Here is a 24,629-nt window from a genome sequence, read left to right as displayed (position 1 = left end):
GTCGTGAATCTGTTCAGAATAATATTAGCCATTTCACTCCGCCTCATTACTGTGTTTTTAAGCATGTGTTTGGTCGCCATGGACACCCCACTCTACATTTTCTCTCATTCCTTCCCCCCCACCTCCCTCCTATTAAGATTCAGGTCATGGACGGCACTTGCTGTTTTTAATTTTCATTTCATCATAAGCGCTTTTAGACTGTTGCCAGAGCTTATTTGCAGTTTCTGCGGACCTCTTCACTACTGCCTTCTGACAGGACAGATGCTGCAATTAATCACGCCGGACGGAGAAATGGACTTCGTTGCTCCACACAGAGATGAAGAGCCAATCACTACACACTAAGCAAAAGCAGCCAGCCCTCAAAACCAAAATTATAAATGCCATTTCAAACTAACTAATTGAATACAAAGCCACAATTTGAAAATTATATAAATCAGCGATATAAAATATACATGAGTTTTATTTCACAATTCTTTTACAGGTCCAGATATATTTTACAATGTGTTTAACATAAATGTCCCTCCCCCTTACATAGTCTAATGGCTTTGCTGCTCATTGTGGATATATGATAATTACTGTTTACCAGCCTTCCCTCCCCCACTCACTCACCATGTTGATGTAAGCTCAGAGCCCCCTGAGGATAGGCTATCTTAGAAATGAAGTAGTTAATATGTGGTGGTACGAAACGGTTAGTTCCTGGTGAAGAAAGAGTCAGAATCCAAAACATTTGTCAGTGAGAATGAGGACTGTTATTGAGACAAGCACCAGTTACATGCTGACTCTTCCCAGTCTCAACACTGTTTGTTTGACACAGTTACAATGGTTGGTACTCCATGTTGAAATCACAGAGAAACATATACACACTATAATAATGGCAACATGAAAAGTAGGTTTTATATCCCTGCATCGTTATTATTATTATATTATACGTCTTAGTTACTCCATACAAAGCATACAAATCTCTTTTTTTATTATTATTTTGAAATAATTATATACATAAATATTGTTTTTCTCTTTAAACTTTTCAATAGCTAACAATAAGGAGACGTCATACAAAAGTATGGCTAGTATCATATAATAGATGGAATGTCTCTGATTGTTTTCATTTAAGCTCAAATGTTAAATTAAATGTCCTATTAAGAGCTCAAAAACAAGTAGAATATTCATACTGAAATGTATTTATTCTATGGACAGTTTTCAAAAATCACTTGGATTTTTATCTGTAAGCAAAATACAAACAAATGAATTGCTGCTATTATAACTCATAAAAAAGTATAAAAGAGCAGAAATGCACTACGTGATATAGTAATCATACAGGTCATTTTTACCAATGTTTTAATTACAGCCTCACATATTAAAACTTTACAACAGGTGATATGAAAAATGTACAACTTTTCTCTTTTCATCATGGATAAATCACTTCATCTGGCAAGAAAATACCCCCATTGCCTTTTCAATTGGTTCTGACAGTGCAACAAAGTGTCTCTGCTACTTCTTCTTACTTTTGATACGTTTTGTAGTATCAAGGAGTACGTAGTGTAAAAATACATCAATCAATCATGAAACCATCAACCTTGATCGTGGAATTTTTCATTTACCATAAAATATCCCCTTTATCACACCAAAAAAAACATAATTGTTAAACATCTGAGGTAAAAACAAATACATAGAAGGAGGATTTTTTTGGAGTGTCAGTTTAAACACACGTTTTGAGCAAATGGGTATTTTAGTGGAAAGAGGAGGTCCCCAACTCTACAAAACACTTACAGTAGGTTACATTTACAGTTTGATGACATATGATGACATAAATTATCTTATGGCAGTTTATGTCTCTCAGTCTGTCCATTCCTCCATTCCTCCATACAGCAACCCCCACAATCCTCCATCCCCAAGACATTTTTCAGTTCCCTTTTTCCTTAAGATATTGTCTCTTGCCTTCATGCCATAGGATGAATGCGCTCAGATATCACATTGGCCTGAAATGCATGATGGTTTAATGGAGAATTTCCCTTAGGCAATTTGTTAAACAGTTACATCTGCAGGAATGTAGAGCAAGAGAAAAATGGGAAAAGGGTAGAAAGTCTCATAATATAATGGACAGTGTGGAAACAAGTTTAATGTGTGGATTACTGGTCTCCAGTATTGTACCTGTAAGTCATTCAGTTCAGGTGTTCTTCTCTGGGAGAGGTTAGAGCTGCAAAAAATGCCTGTTGAAATCCATTCAATGTGTCCAGTAGTTGAGCTGAACTGACAACTTTGACCTCATAAATAAAGCTCTATCGTTAAATAAAAACAGGGCATTCCTTCCCCTGTGTGAGTCAGGTATACCAGTCTTTTCACAAATGTGCCCAAAGTCAGTTTTGAATTGACTATTGAGCAGAGAAAGACAAAAAAACAAACAATAAACAATCAATGGGCATTTGCCTACCGACTTTTCCTCATAGCGCAGCCTATTTTATAGACAAAATCCAGCTAAGGTATCTGCCCCTTTACATGTCTACGTAGGTATTCATATCCGTCTATAACAATGGACAAGTTCTTTGTAAAACATTCTAATTCTTACACACTTCTTAAGTGTAACTTAGAAAAGCAATGTGGAAATTATGCTTTTATTTCTATTCCTCTTCTTTGAGATAAGATAGATATCTTCCATTCATTTGGCTCAGTAGATAGAGACCTGGGACAGAACCTGGGCGTGGGCCTGGATCTGGGAGGGGTGTGGCTGCTGGGGGGCGGGTTGGGGACTGCCCATTGAGGCGGAGCCCCCCACTGATTGAGGCGTGCTGGGTGAGTGCTGTGGTGGGGAACACTGGGACTGGTGCTGTTGCTGCTGTTGTTGGAGATGCTGCTGCATCTGCTGCTGGTGGAGCTGCTGCATCTGCATCTGGTGGAGTTGCAGTTGCTGTTGCTGCATGTCATGCCTCTGCTGCTGCTGCTGCTGCTGCTGTTGTTGTTGTTGCTGCTGCTGTTGCTGCATGTTGTGTTGCTGCAGCTGCTGCTGGAGGTGGTGCTGGAAATGCTGATGCTGCATCTGCTGCTGGATCTGCTGGTGGTGCATCTGCTGCTGCTGCATCTGGTGGTGCTGCAGGTGTTGCTGCATCTGCTGCTGCTGTGTCTGCTGCTGCTGCAGCTGCTGCATGTGCCCCCCCACGCCACCCTGCATGGGCGGGCTCATCTGGGACACGGCCGTGGGCTGGGCTCCTGCCACCATGGCCCCTCCTCCACCACCTCCACCCATCTGGTTCAGCAGCTGGGATGGCACACCGTTGGGCATGTTCTGGTGCTGCACCGTCACCGAGGTCACAATCTGGTTGCCCCCCAGCCTCATCTGCAGCGGCTTGGGGGCGATGGCCCGTGGCATGCCGTTCTGGAGAGCCTGGGCCATGGAGGACATGGAGGACATGGACGGGTGCTGGGAGAGTGGCGAAGGCAGCATCAGACCTGGGGACAGGCTGGTGGAGGCAAGGGTCTGCTGGACTGAACGGATGGTCTGAGCCTCTGCTGATTCCTGGGCAGCCTGGAAGCGAAACAACAGGATGTTAGATACAGACTAGGAATGGACACTAGAGTTACTCACTAAACAAATATGTTTATTTTGACAATAGCCTGAGGTAACAACTTAAAGCTATAAAGCCTCTTACTTTTCTAAGATTGTAATCTTGAAAAGATTCAGGATGTTGATGCAGCTCATGTAGGAACATTTGAAAATCTACAGTTGAAGTCGGAAGTTTACATACACCTTAGCCAAATACATTTAAACTCAGTTTTCCACAATTCCTGACATTTAATCACAGTAAAATTCCCTGTTTTAGGTCAGTTAGGATCACCACTTTATTTTAAGAATGTCAAATGTCAGAATAATAGTAAAGAGAATGATTTATTTCAGCTTTCATTTCTTACATCACATTCCCAGTGGGTCAGAAGTTTATATACACTCAATTAGTATTTGGTAGCATTGCCTTTAAGTTGTTTAACTTGAGTCAAACGTTTCAGGTAGCCTTTCACAAGCTTCCCACAATAATTTAGGTGAATTTTGGCCCATTCCTCCTGACAGAGCTGGTTTAACTGAGTCAGGTTTGTAGTCCTCCTTGCTCGCACATGCTTTTTCAGTTCTGCCCACACATGTTCTATAGGATTGAGGTCAGGGCTTTTTTGCCGCTACTTTGGAAGTATGCTTGGGGTCATTGTCCATTTGGAAGACCCATTTGCGACCAAGCTTCAACTTCTTGACTAATGTTTTGAGATAATTTTCATCCTCATGATGCCATCTATTTTGTGAAGTGCACCAGTCCCTCCTGCAGCAAAGTACCCCCACAACATGATACTGCCAGCCCGTGCTTCACGGTTGGGATGGTGTTCTTCGGCTTGCAAGCCTCCCCCTTTTTCCTCCAAACATAGCGATGGTCATTATGGCCAAACAGTTCTATTTTTGTTTCATCAGACCAGAGGACATTTCTCCAAAAAGTACGAACTTTGTCCCCATGTGCAGTTGCAAACTGTAGTCTGGCTTTTTTTTAATGGCGGTTTTGGAGCAGTGGTTTCTTCTTTGCCGAGTGGCCTTTCAAGTTATGTCGATATAGGACTCGTTTTACTGTGGATATAGATACTTTTGTGCCTGTTTCCTCCAGCATCTTCACGAGGTCCTTTGCTGTTGTTCTGGGATTGATTTGCACTTTTCGCACCAAAGTACGTTCATCTCTAGGAGACAGAACGTGTCCTTCCTGAGCGGTATGGTCCCATGGTGTTCATGCTTGCGTACTATTGTTTGTACAGATGAATGTGGTACCTTCAGGCATTTGGAAATTGCTCCCAAGGATGAACCAGACTTGTGGAGGTCTACAATTTTTTCTGAGGTCTTGGCTGATTTCTTTTGATTTTCCCCTGATGTCAAGCAAAGAGGCACTGAGTTTGAAGGTATGCCTTGAAATACATCCACAGGTACACCTCCAATTCACTCAAATGATGTCAATTAGCCTATCAGAAGCTTCTAAAGTCATGACATAATTTTCTGGAATTTTCCAAGCTGTTTAAAGGCACAGCCAACTTAGTGTATGTAAACTTCTGACCCACTGGAATTGTGATACAGTGAATTATAAGTGAAATAATCTGTCTGTAAACAATTGTTGGAACAATGACTTGTGTCATGCACAAAGTAGATGTCCTAACCGACTTGCCAAAACTATAGTTTGTTAACAAGAAATTTGTGGAGTGGTTGAAAAATGAGTTTTAATGACTCCAACCTAAGTGTATGTAAACTTCTGACATCAACTGTAAGTTTACTACTTGTCACAATTAAATTAAAATCAAATCAATGTTTATTTGTCACATGCACAGAATACTGCATGTATAAACGGTACAGTGAAATGCTTCCTTGCAAGCGCTTCTCAACACTGCAGTACAAATATCAATAATAATCAAGTCAAATCAAAAATATAACAGTCAGAAAGTCAGAAATAAAAGTAGGCGTCTTGGGCTTCTTTCCAGCAGTTCACACTTCTGTTGGGTGAAAAGTGAAAGCAGTGTCTCACCTTTGAAACCAGGCTGGCGCGGTAGGCAGCGAGGGCTTTTAAATATTCCTTTTTAGCAGCCTCTGTTTTGCTTTTATAGCCCTGTTATGACAAGACCGACAGGAGTGAATGACAGGTGACAAACAAAGGATCACTCTGTAAAGAGATACAACATCTAAATGCAGGCATAGGCAGCACAATATAACAGACTAAAAAGCCTTCTATTTTTGATGTCTATATTCATCTATTTATTTCTGTAGCTCTCCACATATTGATTGGGAAAAGAGCGGGCGGGAGAAATTATACAATCTGACTTCATGCATCCCTTTAGAGCAATTACTGCTAATTACTGATCATCATGCATTTGCTTCTCAATCAGATATAAAATTCAAGGGCCCGTATTCACAAAGCATCTCAGAGTAGAAGTGCTCATTCAGGATCTGGTAAGTCTCCCCTGTCTTGTTCATATATAATCGTATTCAGTATGATCTAAAAGGCTAAACTGATTCTATATCAGCTCTCCTAGTCTGAGGTGCTATGGCTGCGTTTACACAGGCATCCCAATTCAGATTCGTTTTTTCTTCCACTAATTGGTCTTTTGACCAATCACATCAGATCTTTTTCAGATTGGTCAAAAGACCAATTAATGAGAAAAAAAATCAGAATTGGGTTGCCTGTGTAAACACAGTCTTTGTGAATGCAGACCCAGTGGTGTAAACGTCATAGTGTAGGACTGTTCTGACAAATAGTGATGGATTACCTGCTTCTGTTCCTCTCCCAAGCCATCCCACATGGAGGCCACTATCTTGGAAACCTCTCCAAAGGTGGCGTTGGGGTTTTGACCCTTAATGGCGGCCTGTGTATCTCTGAAGAACAGGGCGTAGGCTGAAACTGGCTTCTGGGGCTCGTTGGGGTCCTTCTTCTTCTTCTTCTTGGGGGTCTTGGGCTTCTTCCCAGCATCTGGTGCTGGGCGCTTCTCTCCTGCCATTACCTGTTACAAGAAGAGTGATCTGGTTTAGACAGATGAATGTAATTCAACGGTGACTTGTTGTAGTGCCAAAGGAATTTTATTTTGTTAAACTAGGCAAGTCAGATAAGAACAAATTCTTATTTACAATGACGGCCTACCCCGGCCAAACCTGGACGACGCTGGGCCAATTGTGCGCCGCCCTATGGGACTCTCAATCACGGCCTGATGTGATGCAGCCTGGATTCAAACCAGGGACTGCAGTGACGCCGCTTGCACTGAGATGATGCGCCACTCAGGAGCCCAAATGTGCATGTGACACTTTACTAACACAACCACCCTCAACAAATGTATATGAATATCAAGCAGGCACTGTGCTATTCAATCAGGTCTATTTCACACTAAAGTGAGCACAGTCTTAGTGCATCCTTCTTTAAAATGTGTTTTTATTTAAGGCCCTTTCATAGAGTTTTCCTCACTCACCCTATTGTCCTGGTCTTGGTCGTCCTCGTTGATAGAGCTGGAGGGTGAGGGCGTGGCCGACTTGCTGGCTGGTGGTGAGGGCGAAGTATGGGGGATTTTGGGTCCTGTCATGTTCAGGCCCAGCTGGGCACTGAGCTGGGACTGGTTGATGGTGGTCAGCTGGTTCCGGGACATCATACCATTGGGGTTGTTCATGCTGATGATGGATCTCATGACCATGGCGGGGTTAGGGGGGTACTGGCGGAGGTGGCCCTGCATGTTCTGAATCAGAGGAGAAAGAGGGAAAAGTCAGTAAATATGACAGCATCTTTTAAGAGACTGTACTGTATCTGTAGCCTGGTCCCAGATCTGTTTGTGCTATATAGCCATTTGTTTGGCATCACAACCAAGTAGGACTTGGCTATACAGCACAAACATATATTGGACCAGAGCATAGCAGTAAAAGAATCTGATCATCACATTCTTCCAGACTGTCACATGGCCACAATGCATCACATAACATAACACATGGCCCTGGGTCTTTAACGTCTCCCATTATCAACTATGATGAATTATCTTGAAACCTGAGTCGCCAGTTCGATCTGCCATTAATAGATGGCTTCACAGCTCAATTGATACGGTTCACAACACTCTATTGTATGGAAATCTGTGGCACAGCTTTGAATGCTCATACCCTGGTGTATAATGGACTGAGTTAGCACCCTTGAGATGGTTAAGCTACATAACCTCAAATGCCAGGACAAAAACATTTGTATGCACAATGACTACCCCGAAGACATTTTGGATTTAATGCCCATGCAACAAATAAAAATGCTATACATTTCTGTGAAGTCTGACATTTTGAAGGTTATACATTTCCCCTGGCTGGCAGATGGGGGCACAAAACGATACCTCCTCCAGTATGTTTAGAGATTAAATGCTATCTGCTGGCAGGTTTCATAGATCATACTTTAACTGCCAAAGAGTGAAAAAATATTTCTATATAATCAACTCTATAAATCAACTGGCTGAAGGGATATGATTGGCATGTCATGGGCATTTTTCTTCCTCTTTATACCGTTGTGGGTATATCATACCATCTTCATATTTTCTAATATATTTTCCAGATAAAACATTATGGTTTTCAAAAGCTCTTTGTGTAAAGAGAGGGAGAGGTAGGTGTTTGCATTGATTGCACTGAGGATGAAATTACATGGCCTGCCATTCTCTCAGAGGGGAGAATTTTATTTATTTATTTATTTTTATTTATTTCACCTTTATTTAACCAGGTAGGCAAGTTGAGAACAAGTTCTCATTTACAATTGCGACCTGGCCAAGATAAAGCAAAGCAGTTCGACAACATACAAAAACACAGAGTTACACATGGAGTAAAACAACATACAATCAATGATGCAGTAGAAAAAAAATAAGACTATATACAATGTGAGCAAATGATGTGAGATAATGGAGGTAAAGGCAAAAAAATGCCATGGTGGCAAAGTAAATAAAGTATGGCAAGAAAAAAACACTGGAATGGTAGATTTGTAGTTTGAAGAAAGTTAAAAGTTAAAATATAAATATAAATAATATGGTGCAAAGGAGCAAAATAAATAAAATAAATAAATACAGTAGGGGAAAAGGTAGTAGTTTGGGCTCAATTAAAGATGGGCTATGTACAGGTGCAGAGATCTGTGAGCTGCTCTGATAGCAGGTGCTTAAAGCTAGTGAGGGAGATAAGTGTTTCCAGTTTTAGAGATTTTTGTAGTTCGTTCCAATCATTGGCAGCTGAGAACTGGAAGGAGAGACGACCAAAGGAGGAGTTGGCTTTAGGGGTGACCAGAGAGATATACCTGCTGGAGCGCGTGCTACAGGTGGGTGCTGCTATGGTGACCAGTGAGCGGAGATAAGGGGGGACTTTACCTAGCAGGGTCTTGTAGATGACCTGGAGCCAATGTGTTTGGCGACGATGATGAAGTGAAGGCCAGCCAACGAGAGCATACAGGTCGCAGTGGTGGGTTGTATATGGGGCTTTGGTGACAAAACGGATGGCACTGTGATAGACTGCATCCAGCTTGTTGAGTAGGGTATTGGAGGCTATTTTGTAAATGACATCGCCGAAGTCGAGGATTGGTAGGATGGTCAGTTTTACGAGGGTATGTTTGGCAGCATGAGTGAAGGATGCTTTGTTGCGAAATAGGAAGCTAATTCTAGATTTCACTTTGGATTGGAGATGATTGATGTGAGTCTGGAAGGAGAGTTTACAGTCTAACCAGACACCTAGGTATTTGTAGTTGTCCACAAATTCTAAGTTAGAACCGTCCAGAGAAGTGATGCTGGATGGGCGGGCAGGTGCAGGCAGCGATCGGTTGAAGAGCATACATTTAGTTTTACTTGTGTTTAGGAGCAGTTGGAGACCACGGAAGGAGAGTTGAATGGCATTGAAGCTCGTCTGGAGGGTTGTTAGCACAGTGTCCAAAGAAGGGCCAGAAGTATACAGAATGATCAGCAGTGCAGCAGAGCTGACAGGGAATAGTGAAAAATAACCGAACACAACAAAAATGTGATTTGTTTGGGAGGTGTGTGTGTTTGTGTGGTGTGTGTATGTGTGTGTTCGTGTGTTCTCCCTGAGTAACATCCATCTGGTATTCAGCAGCAGCACAAACTCCATCTCTCCCAACATCAACACATCATATACCCACACACCTTGCTTTATTGAGAGAACCTTACCAACCCTGTCTTCAAAACAATATTCAAACACCTTCTCAGAACAGAAACATATTGAATTTACAATCCATTTGTCTCCCATCTTTCTCATATGCCATGTCTACTACTTATCATAAAACAGTACAAGGCAGAATTGTATTCAATATTTACATAGAAATACTCCACCAGAGATGCAATAGAATACAATTTATAGACATATTTTTCTGATGATGCAAACCATTCAATTCTCTCTTTGAATAAATGGTTAAATAAAACATGCCAACCATTCAATTCGCTCTTTGAATAAATGGTGAAATAAACTTGAGCAATGGGATAGCGATGTAATGTTGATTTACATATCTTCAGTTTGAAACTGTTCCACTTGATGTGCAAGTCTCATTGTCACCTCCAGTAGTGAGCTACAGGAAGTGAGTGCTCTCAGAATGACTCTCTGCTCATTGAGAGCATCACACTGAGCTCTTTAGCCATGACTATCTATGTAACAACATTTCAACACTTCTACACAATATCACAATGATGCAATATCACTTAGAGCAATGACACATCCTGCCATTTGTGTCAAATGTTGAGTTTTCTTCATAATGTCCCTGCCCTATTCAAAGATCGTTTGCCTTTCAAAATGTATTTTGTGTTTGCTGGCTTTAGTGATAGCTGGTCTTTTTGTAAATGGGTTTGTGGTGAAATAGCTTACACTAGTGTTACAATAATATCACATAACCCAGCTTGCTAAACAGACTATAGTGGTATAATCTAATAAACTGGACTGGTGACTATAAATACATCTACGGCTCTTTACAGCTCACAACTTTTACCTAAAAGAGTGAATGATTCATGTAATCTATATGAAAAAACTATATATTTGCTATGTAACTACTGTGTTAAAAAGTACCATGTATGTAAAATGTGTGTAACATATATGCTGTTTGTAACAAAAAAGTTGTACAAACAAAGTTACTTTTGTCCTCCGAAGAGGAGTTAGTGATTATAGAGTAGGCGAACATACCCTAGCTTAGGCCTAATGTTAACACGTCTATGTTAACCATGCTATCAAAACACCCCTGGATAATACTAGTCCCTGAAAAAGGAAATACATCATTTCCAGCTACAGTGGCTGTGATTGTAATGTGTGAATCTGCAACAAGTCTATTAATTTATGTCCTTCTGTCCTCTCATTTGCATTTTAATTGGAATATTGGCTGCATCCCAAATGGCACCCTATTCTTTATATAGTGTATACTTTTAACCAGGGCCCAAAGTGCACTATGTAGGGAATAGGGTGCCTTTGGGACGCAGATATTGTCTGCAGTCACAGCAGACATCTAAGAAGATAGCTTGATAGTCATCATAAATCTGTAAATAAGTCCTTATCTCGAATGCACAGTGGCCAGATGTGACAAGCCAACCCCTTCTCTTCTCTCCCCTATCAGGCTCCATCCAACTTGTGTGTGTGTGTGTGTGTGTGTGTGTGTGTGTGTGTGTGTGTGTGTGTGTGTGTGTGTGTGTGTGTGTGTGTGTGTGTGTGTGTGTGTGTGTGTGTGTGTGTGTGTGTGTGTGTATACATGGACATGTGTATCAAAAAACACAAGTAAACCCAGAGTCTATGCAATCTACTCTCCAATCAATAAGGCTTGTGATGGAAATATTGAGATGGAGTCTCTCAACATCTATGCCTTTTAAAAAACCTCAAGCTCAAGGAGCCAGCAGCAAAATGATACACAGCAAGTCATGTGTACCTGTCAAGCCGTCACAAGTATATTGGCTTGTTTGATAGAAGGTTGTTGGCTTTGACTACGCATCCTATCCTCTCCCCTGCACCAAAGCATCCCAACAACTATGTATAAGATGCAATAAAAAACCCAACAATAGCCAAGACCCTTCCACAACACACTGGCTAATAAACACAGCAGCTGGACTGAAAATGCAATATTACTCATTCAGAAGTACCAGAGATAAAATCTCAATAGCAGTGATGTCAATGAAAAGAGCCTTCGGTCTGTTTTTGAAGATATTGGAATCAGAATTTGGGGAGGTGGGAAATGTATTACCAGTGGCACTGTGTGAGCCGTAACAGGCTGAAAAGAATGTTAACAAGTTCAATTTCCATTCAATCAACGACAGAGGCTCTTGGAAATGTTCCATTGCAGAAGAGGGGTAAAATCATCTATATGGTAATTATAAGGATGAATCCCCCAGTAACTTTCGCCAGCATGAAAGGTCAGTCCTATTAAAGATAGTTTATCAGTCCTCTGCACATAGTCCTTTATTGCATGTGCTTTTAAACGGGTACATCTTATTTTCTTACTCCCTTTTCGGCTACCTGGCCGCAGAACCTTGGTGCTTAAGCCAAATGAGAAAAATAGAATTTAGAATGCTGGTAAAGGCTATAATAGTATGAAGATAAATTGTTTTTCGACTCCTCTCTCCTGTCTCTGGCTTTAACAAACCTCACGTTATACTGCTGTGCATATACACAGTCACAGTCCGTCCACTGACTAACTCCTCTCTATCCAACCCCCAAGCCCAAAAACAAATTCTTCCCTTCCACAACCTTCCCCCATTTTCCCCGGTGCACTGTGGGTATTTAAAAGTTGTTCAACATGATATCATTTCATTTCAAGCGCTGGCTGCCTGAGAAAACTAAATTACAGAATCAATCATACAGAAGGTCAGGTTGAGACTTCATTACAAGTATTGCATGCCTGCATGAATATCTTTCATTTCTGACTGACCCAATATGTCACAACATCTGTCTGGCTGAAAGTAAAAAGAGAAAAGAAACAGGACGAAGAAAAGAATGACAAAAAAATCCACTCTCTGAAATTGATGTACAACTGATGTCAGTGCTACTCAGCTTGGAAGGAAGATAAGAGAGTGTAAAAAAAACATTGTTTCTGCAACACTGGTCATATTTTCCATTTTATTCAAGACACAGTGGTTTGTGACGGGTCAGAATCTAGGGGATTACATTCATAGACTATCTGTACACTATCAGGGTGTAATTAACCATACTGTACATACAGTCAGCTACAAATCCCCAGGTCAGACCCAATTGCATGGCATTGCTGGGTGTTGGCTATAGAGCAAAACAACTGTGGATGAATGTACTAGTCTAGCTGGCTAAATGTTTGTGTGTAATAAGCCATTAGGGTGAATGTAGCGCAAATGATGCAGATTAGATTCCTATTGACTAGACTTTGGCCAATAGTCAGTATGTATTCATGTAAATACAATAAACATGCATCTCTGCATCAATTTTGGGCAACAAACCTAGAAAGATGCATTTTACTCCATATTAATTTCTACTCAAGTGGGATATTTGGGCTATTTCTAATCCAATTATGAAGATATGACACATAGAAGGGACCTTTTTATAGACAGCCATATCCACCCATGCTTTTACTTTCTTACAAGGGAGGAAACACGGGAAAAGTCTAATTCTGTGCAAAGATACAGTAGAGAAGACAAGGAGATTTTCTGAAATAGCACCCAGAGGCCTGTGCAGTGCATCGGAGACAGAGAGAGACAGAGAGAGACAGAGAGAGAGAGAGAGAGAGAGAGAGAGAGAGAGAGAGAGAGAGAGAGAGAGAGAGAGAGAGAGAGAGAGAGAGAGAGAGAGAGAGAGAGAGAGAGAGAGAGAGAGAGAGAGAGAGAGAGAGAGAGAGAGAGAGAGAGAGAGAGAGAGAGAGAGAGAGAAAAAGAAAGCGAGAATGAAGGGAGCTCTAAATAAATAGATACTGGCAGTTCCACCTCCAATAGTATTTGGCACTATTGACAGAGACCAAATCACAAATCAGGAGGACACATGCTGCGAGACACAAATGACAGTCAGAAGCTTGTTAGGAGAGCAGATTAAATAAATAATGACTTGCTTTCTGCCAGCCGTTTCTGACTGTCTGCAGCCCACAGAAATGTATTTCTCTTTGTAGAACCATAGCATCTGTGGCCAATTTGCTAGACATACATGGAGCATTAGGGGAAGGGAATTAGTGGAACACTTGGCAGAGCAACTACATGGAGGGGGATTTGAAAATAGTACAGGTACATTGTACACCCATTGGTTTGTTTTTTCTGTCATGGTGGTGTAGCGAGAGGCTATCACAGTTCCGAATTACCCACTGCCACAGAGCTAAGAGAACAGAGAAAACTATTTGGGGAATATGAAAACTGTGGCTGGTTGGGAAACGTATTTACTATGGTTTATTTGCATGGTTTATTTATATGTCCTTGCAGACGTTTCAAATAAGAGATACACAACAGTGTAGTCTACATAATGTTGTCCCCCAATGTCATTCCACTGACAAAATAAACCTAAAACGTAATAACACTTTTATAAACACTATATAGTTAATTAAAATAGTTACTTCCCTCAACCCTTTTCAAATCTCAAACCAAAGACAATGGCATAGATCAATGTAATTTCCCTGCATTGTCTCTGTGTTCAGGACTTTTGGGGATCAATCCCATATCCAGAACACAATGGATGGAGTTCACGGTCGGTAAGCCTTTCTGCCTTTCTGTCTGTGGCACAATGTTTGCTGAGTGATAAAGGAGCAGAGCAGTGTGCAACAGTCTCCCAGTGACAATGCCACGAGGCAAAGGAGCAGAAACCTCACATTCTTTCCCTGTAGTTTTAATAGAGTCTCCTTACAATCAGAGACATGAGCCATGCAAATGGTGTTAAAGAGGAATAATGTTGGAGAATCAAATCTAATCCTCCACCAAGTCGTGAGAACAGTCAGGACCGTAATTGTGTCAAGGTTCCGTTTCTTCTCCAGATGTAAAAAAGCTTAACTGACCATGAAATGAAAATTCTTTAGGCAAAAGCCTTCCGGGGCTCGCTTATGCAGCACAGATATTTTAAAAGCTGCAATTATTTTACATGCCAGCAGCATGGAATGGAGGAAAAAAGGCAATAAAATGTTCTAGTGCCTGCCCATACTGGAACGTAAATACATATTCTGTAATGTCATATGCGATTCACCATATGTGTCTGGTTTAAAAGTGGGGGGTCTGAAATACATTTTTACATGGATAATATGGCTAAAACTGTCATGATATTTTTGTTCAATGTAATGATTTTTTTGCAGTTCAGCCACAAAAAACACAGCATCAATATCATCATCTCACAGCAAGTGACATTTCCACGTTTCCTCCTCAATGCATTTCATCCTCAATGGCATTTAAGAATGCTTTTTCTATCAAAATGTTTTGAATCTATAACATAGAACTCTATCAACATAAAGAAAGTGATTACCGGGTTCCGGAACCATTCCACATTCTCATCCACATCAATGGACAGGAAGGCTAAGCTGGAGATCCATTCATTGACTCCCTTTCTAAGTACTCACACCGAAAGGTAAATTCTAGTAGCATTGTGTTATTTAACCAAATACAAAACCTGGGATTCTGAACTCAAACAAAGCTCTGTCTGTCAGTTGACTGAGTGCATTCAGGCTCTGAACATAACAACATGTAGATAAAGGCATGGAAACACATCATGTGACAGTGGAGGGGACAGGACAGAACAGAATGATGCATCAGCATCTACAGAACAGAGTTTCTGGAACCAACATACATAATACTGTATACGGACCCATGAAACAGTGGCACTTTTTGGGGACTCACTTTCACCACTCCCTGTGGGGGAAAAAATACATTGTGCCATCATGCCCACGATCCATTAATATATTTTCCTATTACAGAGGGTTCTTTTGGTAGGATTTGTTTTTCCTTTATAAACCCAAACAGAATTCAGTATTTACATACTGCGACCATTGTCTAGCTAGCATTTTGATACTATTCCATCCTCCAGCTTTATAAACGGGCCAGATGCTGTGCCAGATGCAGTAACAACTGGAGGTGTGCACTGAGTGCAGTGAAGGTTACTCTATGGCCTAATAAAGGGTAAGGGTATTCTCCTGGTACTCAGATCATACTGTAATAGTCACATGCGCTCTCCTGACCTGTTTATATGACAGCACCTTGATCCTGTACCCAAGTGTTGGTGCTTGGTACTCTATTTTCTCTGTGCATTAACAGATCTATCAGATTGACACCTTATACCCGCCCTACCCCTATAATTATTGAAGAGGTGCATGACCTAATAGCACGCTGTACTTGATGCCTATGCATGTGACCGTAGTATCTATTAAACCCCTCAACCCTAAGTGTTGGTCCAGTCTAGTACTCACCAATGGCAGGCCGTTGATACTGGAGAGCCCTTCCTGGTCCATGAGGTTGCGTGAGATGGTGATGGAGGGCAGCTCAAGGCTCTGAGGGGGGAACTGGGGGGTGAAGGGTCCCCTGTGCTGGAGCGGGTGCCCCGGGAAGGGGGAGTCCACATCCGATAGGCCCAGGCCAGACTCTGTCTCTGGAGGAGGGGTGATGGGAGGGATCTCAAACTCCTCGTCTCCCAGGCTGGGGGTGTGGAATGTCTAGAGAGCAGATAGGGAGAGGGAAGAACACGGTCATATCATTGGATTCATGTTTACGAATAAATACAGATCATCTGTACTGTATAGGAAACTAGTAGTGAAAGTTGGCTGAGCGAGAAAAAGGAAGGAAAAGCACACTGTCACATCAATGGATTAATTTATGATCAATGTATGTGTACTGTCGCTACAAGCCTAGATACTTTATAATGACATTTAGCTAAAACTATCTGCAGATGTAAGATCTTAATTTGAGCCAGTTTGTTACAGCAGGAAAATAATCCTGCAGCAACAGGAAATGTGAATTATTATGTGGATTATAATTCATGGAAATAATAGAAAAATATGAACATCCAATTTATCAGGTGCAGGCCAGAAGAACGTATCAAAGAAAGAATGCATGTCCACAACTGTAACGTTCGTCAAAAGGAGTCGACCAAGGTGCAGCGTGGAATATGTTCATCTTGTGATTTATTTACTCAGAACATGAATAAAAAGTAATGAACAAAGAAAATATGACCGTCACGTTCTGTAGGCACACAAAGCAATACAAAAATAAGATCCCCAAAAAAAGGCTGCCTAAGTATGGTTCCTAATCAGAGACAACGATAGACAGCTGCCTCTGGTTAGGAACCATACTCGGCCCAACACAAAGAAATACAAAACATAGAATGCCCACCCCACACCCTGACCTAACCACATAGAGAAACAAACCCTCTCTCTCAGGTCAGGGCGTGACAGTACCCCCCCCCCAAAGGTGCGGACTCCCGGCCGCAAACTTGAACCTATAGGGGAGGGTCCAGGTGGGCATCTATACTTGGCGGCGGCTCTGGTTCGGGGCGTAGCCCCCACACCGCCGCTGATCCCCCCGCTTCTGTGTCGCCGGAGGAACCAAACCGTGGATCAGCGCCGGAGGCTCTGAACTGCCGACCACCGCTGAAGACTCTGGGCTGCAGGCCGCCGCTGAAGACTCGGGGATGCAGACCGCCGCTGAAGACTCGGGGATGCAGACCGCCGCTGAAGACTCGGGGCTGCAGACCGCCGCTGAAGACTCGGGGCTGCAGACCGCCGCTGAAGACTCCGGGCTGCATACCGTCGCTGGAGGCTCTGGACTGGGGAGCGTCGCTGGAGACTCCGGACTGGGGGGCGTCGCTGGAGGCTCCGGACTGGGGAGCGTCGCTGGAGGCTCCGGACTGGGGAGCGTCGCTGGAGGCTTCGGACTGGAGAGCATCGCTGGAGGCTTCAGACTAGAGAGCATCGCTGGAGGCTCCGGACTGGAGAGCATCGCTGGAGGCTCCGGACTGCAGAGCATCGCTGGAGGCTCTGGACTGTAGAGCATCGCTGGAGGCTCCGGACTGTAGAGCGTTGCTGGATGCTCCGGACTGGAGAGCGTCTCTGTAGGTTCCGGACTGGGGACCGTCGCTGCAGGCTTCGTGCCATGGATCTTCACTACTGGTTCCGCGCCATGGATCATCACTGGAGGCTTTGTGCCATGGATCATCACTGGAGGCTCCGGGCCATGGATTATCACTGGAGGCTTTGTGCCATGGATCATCCCTACAGGCTCCGGGCCATGGATCATCACTGGAGGCTTCGTGCCATGGATCATCCCTACAGGCTCCGGGCCATGGATCATCACTGGAGGCTTCGTGCCATGGATCATCCCTACAGGCTCCGGGCCATGGATTATCACTGGAGGCTTCAGACCATTGATCATCACTGAAGGCTTCCTACGTGGAGCTGGAACCGGTGTCACCGGACTGGGGAGACGCACAGGAGACTGGGTGCGCAGAGCAGGCACAGGGCACACTGGGCCGTGGAGGCGCACCGGAGGTCTGGAGCTCAGTGCTGGCACACCCCATCCTGGCTGGATGGTCACTGTAGCCCAGCACGGGCGGGGCGCTGGTACAAGACGAACTGTGCTGCGCTGGTGAACGGGGGTACTGTGCGTAGAGCAGGCGCAGGATAACCTGGGCCGTAGAGACGCACTGGAGACCAGATACGCTGAGCCGGCGCACTTCTTCCTGGCTGACGGCCAATTCTAGCACGGCAACGGTGAGGAGCTTGCACCGAGCGCACTGGGCTGTGAATGCGCACTGGTGACACAGTGTACATCACCGCATAACACGGTGCTTGCTCGGTCACTCGCTCCCCACGGTAAGCACAAGGAGTTGGCTCAGGTCTTAAAACCGCCTTAGCCAATCTACCCGTGTGCCCCCCCCTCCAATTTTTTTGGGCCGCTGCCTCTCGGCCTCCTGTTGCTTGCCTAGCCGTTCTTCCCAGTATCGCCATTCCGCCTTTGCTGCCTCTATCTCCTCCGGCGGGCAGCGATACTCTCCCGGCCTTGTCCAAGGTCCTGCCCCATCCAGGATCTCCTCCCAGGTCCAGTCATCCTGCCCATGCTGCTTGGTCTTTTTGTGGTGGGATCTTCTGTAACGTTCGTCAAAAGGAGTCGACCAAGGTGCAGCGTAGAATATGCTCATCTTGTGATTTATTTACTCAGAACACGAATAAAAAGTAATGAACAAAGAAAATATGACCGTCACGTTCTGTAGGCACACAAAGCAATACAAAAATAAGATCCCACAAACATAGGTGGAAAAAAGGCTGCCTAAGTATGGTTCCTAATCAGAGACAACAATAGACAGCTGCCTCTGGTTAGGAACCATACTCGGCCCAACACAAAGAAATACAAAACATAGAATGCCCACCCCACACCCTGACCTAACCACATAGAGAAACAAACCCTCTCTCTCGGGTCAGGGCGTGACAACAACTCTGGAATGATCCCAATGATCATGTTACAGAGAACTTTCCTGCAATGCAGGAAATGTTAAACATGTAGTGTATTTGAGGTGTAAAAATGATTCTGAAGTTTGTAATTTCCACTTCAAAATTTCAGAGTAGATTTTTCCTTATGAAAAATGTGTGAACCCCTACAAAAATGTACATTAATTATAATCAAAGGAAAAAATGAATATCTGCAACTCTCCTATGCTCCCATGGGGATTTAATCAGACGCACAAAACAGATGTTTCCATCCGAGTTGGAATCACTCTTATCTCTCATACCTGCATGAAGCCTTCCTTTCAGGGATTTATTGTTTAAAGGATGAGAAGTTAGGTGGAGTGGTACTAACACTTATCTATAACCATACAGAGATGTAACATTTCTTAAAACCCATTAAAGTCCACTCTGAGCAAAGTAAGGAGGGAAGAGGGGGGAAAAAAGCAACTGCAAAAAAGTTAAGAAATCATGAGAGAGGAGAGGATACATGATAAAAGCCCTTTAATCTCAGGGATGGAAGATGTTGGGTCTGAAGTGCAGAGAAAATACACGTCACAGAAACATGGGTTTAAAGAAAATGTTCTGAGAAATATTACGCTTGGCCAGAAGGGTTTCTCATTGTTCCCCTTGGTTGAACCCTTAAATCTGCTCATCAAACAGTCTAATCCCTCTGCCTGCAGAATTCAAGCTTTTGGTCACACTTAATTAGCTTATTTGGATTCTTGGAGACGGTACCAACTGCTCTGCTCACCTACTGCTGGTCTTGTCTTCATTGGTACATTCCTTAAGCCACTCTGTAAAAGGCCAACGTATTCACATAGCGACCCACAATGACCACATCTGAGTTACATGCATATAGGACGCGCCACAATTGGATATAGCAACTACTAGCATGGCAGTCAAGATACTCTTTTCTCAATATCAAAGGTCTTAAATCGAGTTGAAAAACATATTTCTGTTAGCTTTAGGTCAGTGTGTTGATATCAGTGTTAATACACTTTTTACCAGGGCAAGCTTAGAGGGGAGGCAGAACAGAAGTCCATCAGTCTCTCTCACTCTCTTTTTCTCTTTCTCTTTCTCTAGAACAGGCAATGAAAAAACCCAAGGCAGTGGCAGCAGAGGGAATATGCCAGCCTAGTCCTTGATTAGAGAGTAGTAATGTTTCTGTTGCTTGCTTTAGCACACAGACACTTGAAACTAATGCAATGCCTACTCAGGGCAGCTGTCTTGACAAGCACTGATGAATTCCAGAGGCAGAGACAGTTAATAGAGTTGTATTTTCCTGTTCCCCTAGTTTCAGACCACTTTTCAACTTTCTGACGCTTGTTTCACAGCTGTTCAATCAGTTCTCCTTTCTGAAGGAGCCACTGCATGTTCATCACAGCTCTGGACTCTGGCTTAAGGCTTCCTCATGCTTCGGTTTGGCGGGCGCCTAGCAGAACTCGGCTAGGCGCACCAAACTAGTGTGCTCGCATATCTTCGACCTTTGCTTGAAAAGACCTTCACTTGAAAAATTTGAAAAAAAATGCCAATATTACTAGTTAGTCCATCTTGAGACGCCGTAGCCAGTATAGAATTCCTCAAAATGAAAGACTAATCTAAGATAAGAAAAAAAATCGGTCTTTAATTTTGATGGTTTTACCAAGGAGATCTTAGTCGTGCAATTTTACATCTAACTAGGATGTTGGGTTTAGTATTTCTCAAGTGAAAAAATGTGCATGAAAACGAGTCGTCTATCGTTGAATGACAACAAACACTTCATCGAACAATCCCTACTGTTGACCAATTACAGACGAAAGGGCACAGATTCGGCTTGCCTTGAGAAAAAATATCGTGTTTATGAACAGCCGAAAAAACCCTTGCCGAAGGCCAAAACAAACAAAAATGTCATAAAATGTCATCATAATTTGTGCATGAACTGTTTCAGTTGGGAAGCATACGGACACTTTTATACTCTCTTAGAAAAAAGGGCTCCAAAAGGGTTCTTTGGCTGTCCCCATAAGATAACCCTTTTGGGTTCCATGTAGAACCCTCTGTGGAAAAGGTCCTACATAGAACCCAAAGGGGTTTTACCTGGATTCAAAATAGGTTCTCCTATGGGGACAGCCAAAGAACCCTTTTGGAACCCTTTTTTTCAAAAGGGGTTCTTCAAAGAGTTCTCCTATAGGAACAGCCAAAGACCCATTTAAGGTTTGTGATATATATTTTTTCTAAGAGTGTAGAGGAGAGCAGGATAAATTACAGAAAGCTTAAAACAAACCATTTACTGTGCACTACTCTACTACTGCCATCTTATTTCATGTTAACGTCACTGAAAAAGCACTGGAACCTGTTTTGTCTCCATGCCTAACAATGAAAACACAAAGTGTTTAAAACATAAATAGTGTAAAAGGGGAACTGTCATGACTCAACGGTGTAGAGCTATAGCCAGGGCCACATGGCAGTGATCAGGAGAGAACATCATCATCACAGGCTTCATTACCAATCTGAACCTGTCATTAGAGAAGAATGATGTGCAGTAAAAAGGGCCTCTGTTTGTTTGGCTGGTTTCACAGGCCTCAGAAGGATACTTTAGGGGAGGAAAAAAGGACATCACCATTAAATTCATTTGTATTACTCTCTGACCTTTTCATATGGGTACAACTTGCCAAGATCTGTGTGGAAGAAGCTAAACCAGGACAGTGAACAGAGCTGGATAGGGATGTTGGACCGTAGGCTGATGCATTGTGGCCTGAATTATAGAGGCAAGCAGGACGGGGTTTGAGACAGCCTTCCCTAAGATGAAGGTGAGCAAAGGTGAGTTCCATTTTTATAGTAAAACAGAGCAAATGTGACTGTGACCTTTAAGATAAACAGACCTGCCCCTGGAGGGCAGGAATAGAGGAATGTTTTCTTTCCTAGTTTCTGCTAAATAGTGTAACGGAGGGAGGGAGCGAGGGAAGGAGGAAGGGAGGGAGAGAGGAAGTGAGATCGGTATCAAAGACTGTGGTTGTGTTCCTCGTCTCCCGTCCTTAATGATGATCCAAATTAACATCTGCACGAGTTGGGAGCTGAAAATTGAGACATGAAGTTAGCTAAGGCTCGTCTGGGGTACGGCGGGAGTGTGTCAGCTGTCAGTGCAGGGCAGGCCTCTATTCTTATAGCCTTTAGCCATACCCTTATCCTACTTCTCCTCTGTTCCTCTGGTGATGTAGAGGTTAATCCAGGACCTGCAATGCCTAGCTCCACTCCTACTCCCCAGGTGCTCTCGTTTGTTGACTTCTGTAACCGTAAAAGCCTTGGTTTCATGCATGTTAACATTAGAAGCCTACTCCATAAGTTTGCTTTATTCACTGCTTTAGCATACTCTGCCAACCCAGATGTCTTAGACGTGTCTGAATCCTGGCTTAGGAAAACCACCAAAACCCCTGAAATTTCCATCCCGAACTATAACATTTTCCGACAAGATAGAACTGCCAAAAGGGGCGGTGTTGCAATCTACTGCAGAGATAGCCTGCAGAGTTCTGTCTTATTATCCAGGTCTGTACCCAAACAATTCGAGATTCTACTTTTAAAATCCATCTTTCCAGAAACAAGTCTCTCACCGTTGCCGCTTGCTATAGACCACCCTCTGCCCCCAGCTGTGCCCTGAACACCATATGTGAATTGATTGCCCCCCATCTATCCTCAAAGCCCGTGCTGCTAGGTGACCTAAACTGTGACATGCTTAACACCCGGCCATCCTACAATCTAAGCTTGATGGCCTCAATCTCACACAAATTATCAATGAACCCACCAGGTACAACCCCAAATCCGTAAACACGGGCATCCTCATAGATATCATCCTAACCAACTTGCCCTCCAAATACACCTCTGCTGTTTTCAACCAAGATCTCAGCGATCACTGCCTCATTGCCTGCATCCGTAATGGGTCTGTGGTTCTAATCGGCCTGGCCCGGGTATCCTGGAAGGATATTGACCTCATCCCGTCAGTAGAGGATGCCTGGTTATTATTTAAAAGTGCCTTCCTCACCATTTTAAATAAACATGCCCCATTCAAAAAAATTTGAACCAGGAACAGATATAGCCCTTGGTTCTCTCCAGACCTGACTGCCCTTGACCAGCACAAAAACATCCTGTGGCGTTCTGCATTAGCATCGAACAGCCCCCGTGATATGCAACTTTTCAGGGAAGTTAGGAACAAATATACACAGGCAGTTAGGAAAGCTAAGGCTAGCTTTTTCAAGCAGAAATTTGCATCCTGTAGCACAAACTCAAAAAAGTTCTGGGACACTGTAAAGTCCATGTAGAGTAAGAGCACCTCCACCCAGCTGCCCACTGCACTGAAGCTAGGAAACTCTGTTACCACCAATAAATCCACTATAATTGAGAATTTCAATAAGCATTTTTCTACGGCTGGCCATGCTTTCCACCTGGCTACTCCTACCCCGGTCAACAGCCCTGCGCTCCCCACAGCAACTCGCCCAAACCTCCCCCACCTCTCCTTCACCAAAATCCAGATAGATCATGTTCTGAAAGAGTTGCAAAATCTGGACCCCTACAAATCAGCCGGGCTAGACAATCTGGACCCTCTCTTTCTAAAATGATCTGCCAAAATTGTTGCAACCCCTATTACTAGCCTGTTCAACCGCTCTTTTGTATCGTCTGAGATTCCCATAGATTGGAAAGCTGCCGCGGTCATCCCCCTCTTCAAAGGGGGAGACACTCTAGACCCAAACTGCTACAGACCTATATCTATTCTACCCTCCCTTTCTAAGGTCTTCGAAAGCCAAGTTAACAAACAGATTACCAACCATTTCGAATCCCACCGTACCTTCTCCACTATGCAATCTGGTTTCAGAGCTGGTCATGGGTGCACCTCAGTCACGCTCAAGGTCCTAAACAATATCATAACCACCATCGATAAGACACATTACTGTGCAGCCGTATTCATGGACCTGGCTAAGGCTTTCAACTCTCAATCACGACATTCATATTGGCAGACTCAACAGCCTTGGTTTCTCAAATGATTGCCTCGTCTGGTTCATCAACTACTTCTCTGATAGAGTTCAGTATGTCAGATCTGAGGGCCTGTTGTCCGGACCTCTGGCAGTCTCTATAGGGGTGCCACAGGCTTCAATTCTCAGGCCGACTCTCTTCTCCGTATACATCAATTATGTCGCTCTTGCTGCTGGTGATTCTTTGAACCACCTCCACGCAGACAACACCATTCTGTATACCGCTGGCCCTTCTTTGGACACTGTGTTAGCTAACCTCCAGATGAGCTTCAATGCCATTCAACTGTCCTTCCTTGGCCTCCAACTGCTCTTAAATGCAAGTAAAACTAAATGCATGCTCTTCAACCGATCGCTACCCGCACCTGCCAGCCCGTCCAGCATCACTACTCTGGACGGTTGCGACTTAGAATATGTGGACAACTACAAATACCTAGGTGTCTGGTTAGACTGTAAACTCTCCTTCCAGACTCACATTAAACATCTCCAATCCAAAATGAAATCTAGAATCGGCTTCCTATTCCGCAACAAAGCATCCTTCACTCATGCTGCCAAACATGCCCTCGTAAAACTGACTATCCTACCGATCCTCGACTTTGGCGATGTCATTTACAAAATAGCCTCCAACACTCTACTCAACAAATTGGATGCAGTCTATCACAGTGCCATCCGTTTTGTCACCAAAGCCCCATATACTACCCACCACTGCGACCTGTACACTCTCGTTGGCTGGCCCTCGCTTCATACTCGTCGCCAA

The 24,629-nt window shown here is 43.4% G+C and overlaps 1 protein-coding gene across 1 annotated transcript in view; it reads right to left on the bottom strand.

Moving 5' to 3' along the window:
* Positions 1-734: 734 nt before the first annotated feature.
* LOC115167025 (TOX high mobility group box family member 3-like) overlaps positions 735-24,629 on the bottom strand; it is a 71,941-nt gene continuing 48,046 nt past the window's right edge. Inside the window, exons 3-7 of the mRNA XM_029721049.1 lie at positions 15,852-16,094; positions 6,958-7,218; positions 6,268-6,498; positions 5,529-5,609; positions 735-3,517 (exon numbers count right to left, since the gene is read on the bottom strand). Of these exons, the coding sequence (XP_029576909.1) occupies positions 2,663-3,517; positions 5,529-5,609; positions 6,268-6,498; positions 6,958-7,218; positions 15,852-16,094 (1,671 nt within the window). The 3' untranslated portion in view covers positions 735-2,662. The remainder of the gene's footprint in view (positions 3,518-5,528; positions 5,610-6,267; positions 6,499-6,957; positions 7,219-15,851; positions 16,095-24,629) is intronic.

Source organism: Salmo trutta, chromosome 29, assembly GCF_901001165.1.
Source record: "Salmo trutta chromosome 29, fSalTru1.1, whole genome shotgun sequence".
NCBI lineage: Eukaryota > Metazoa > Chordata > Actinopteri > Salmoniformes > Salmonidae > Salmo > Salmo trutta.
This window is presented reverse-complemented; position numbering and strand designations above follow the sequence as displayed.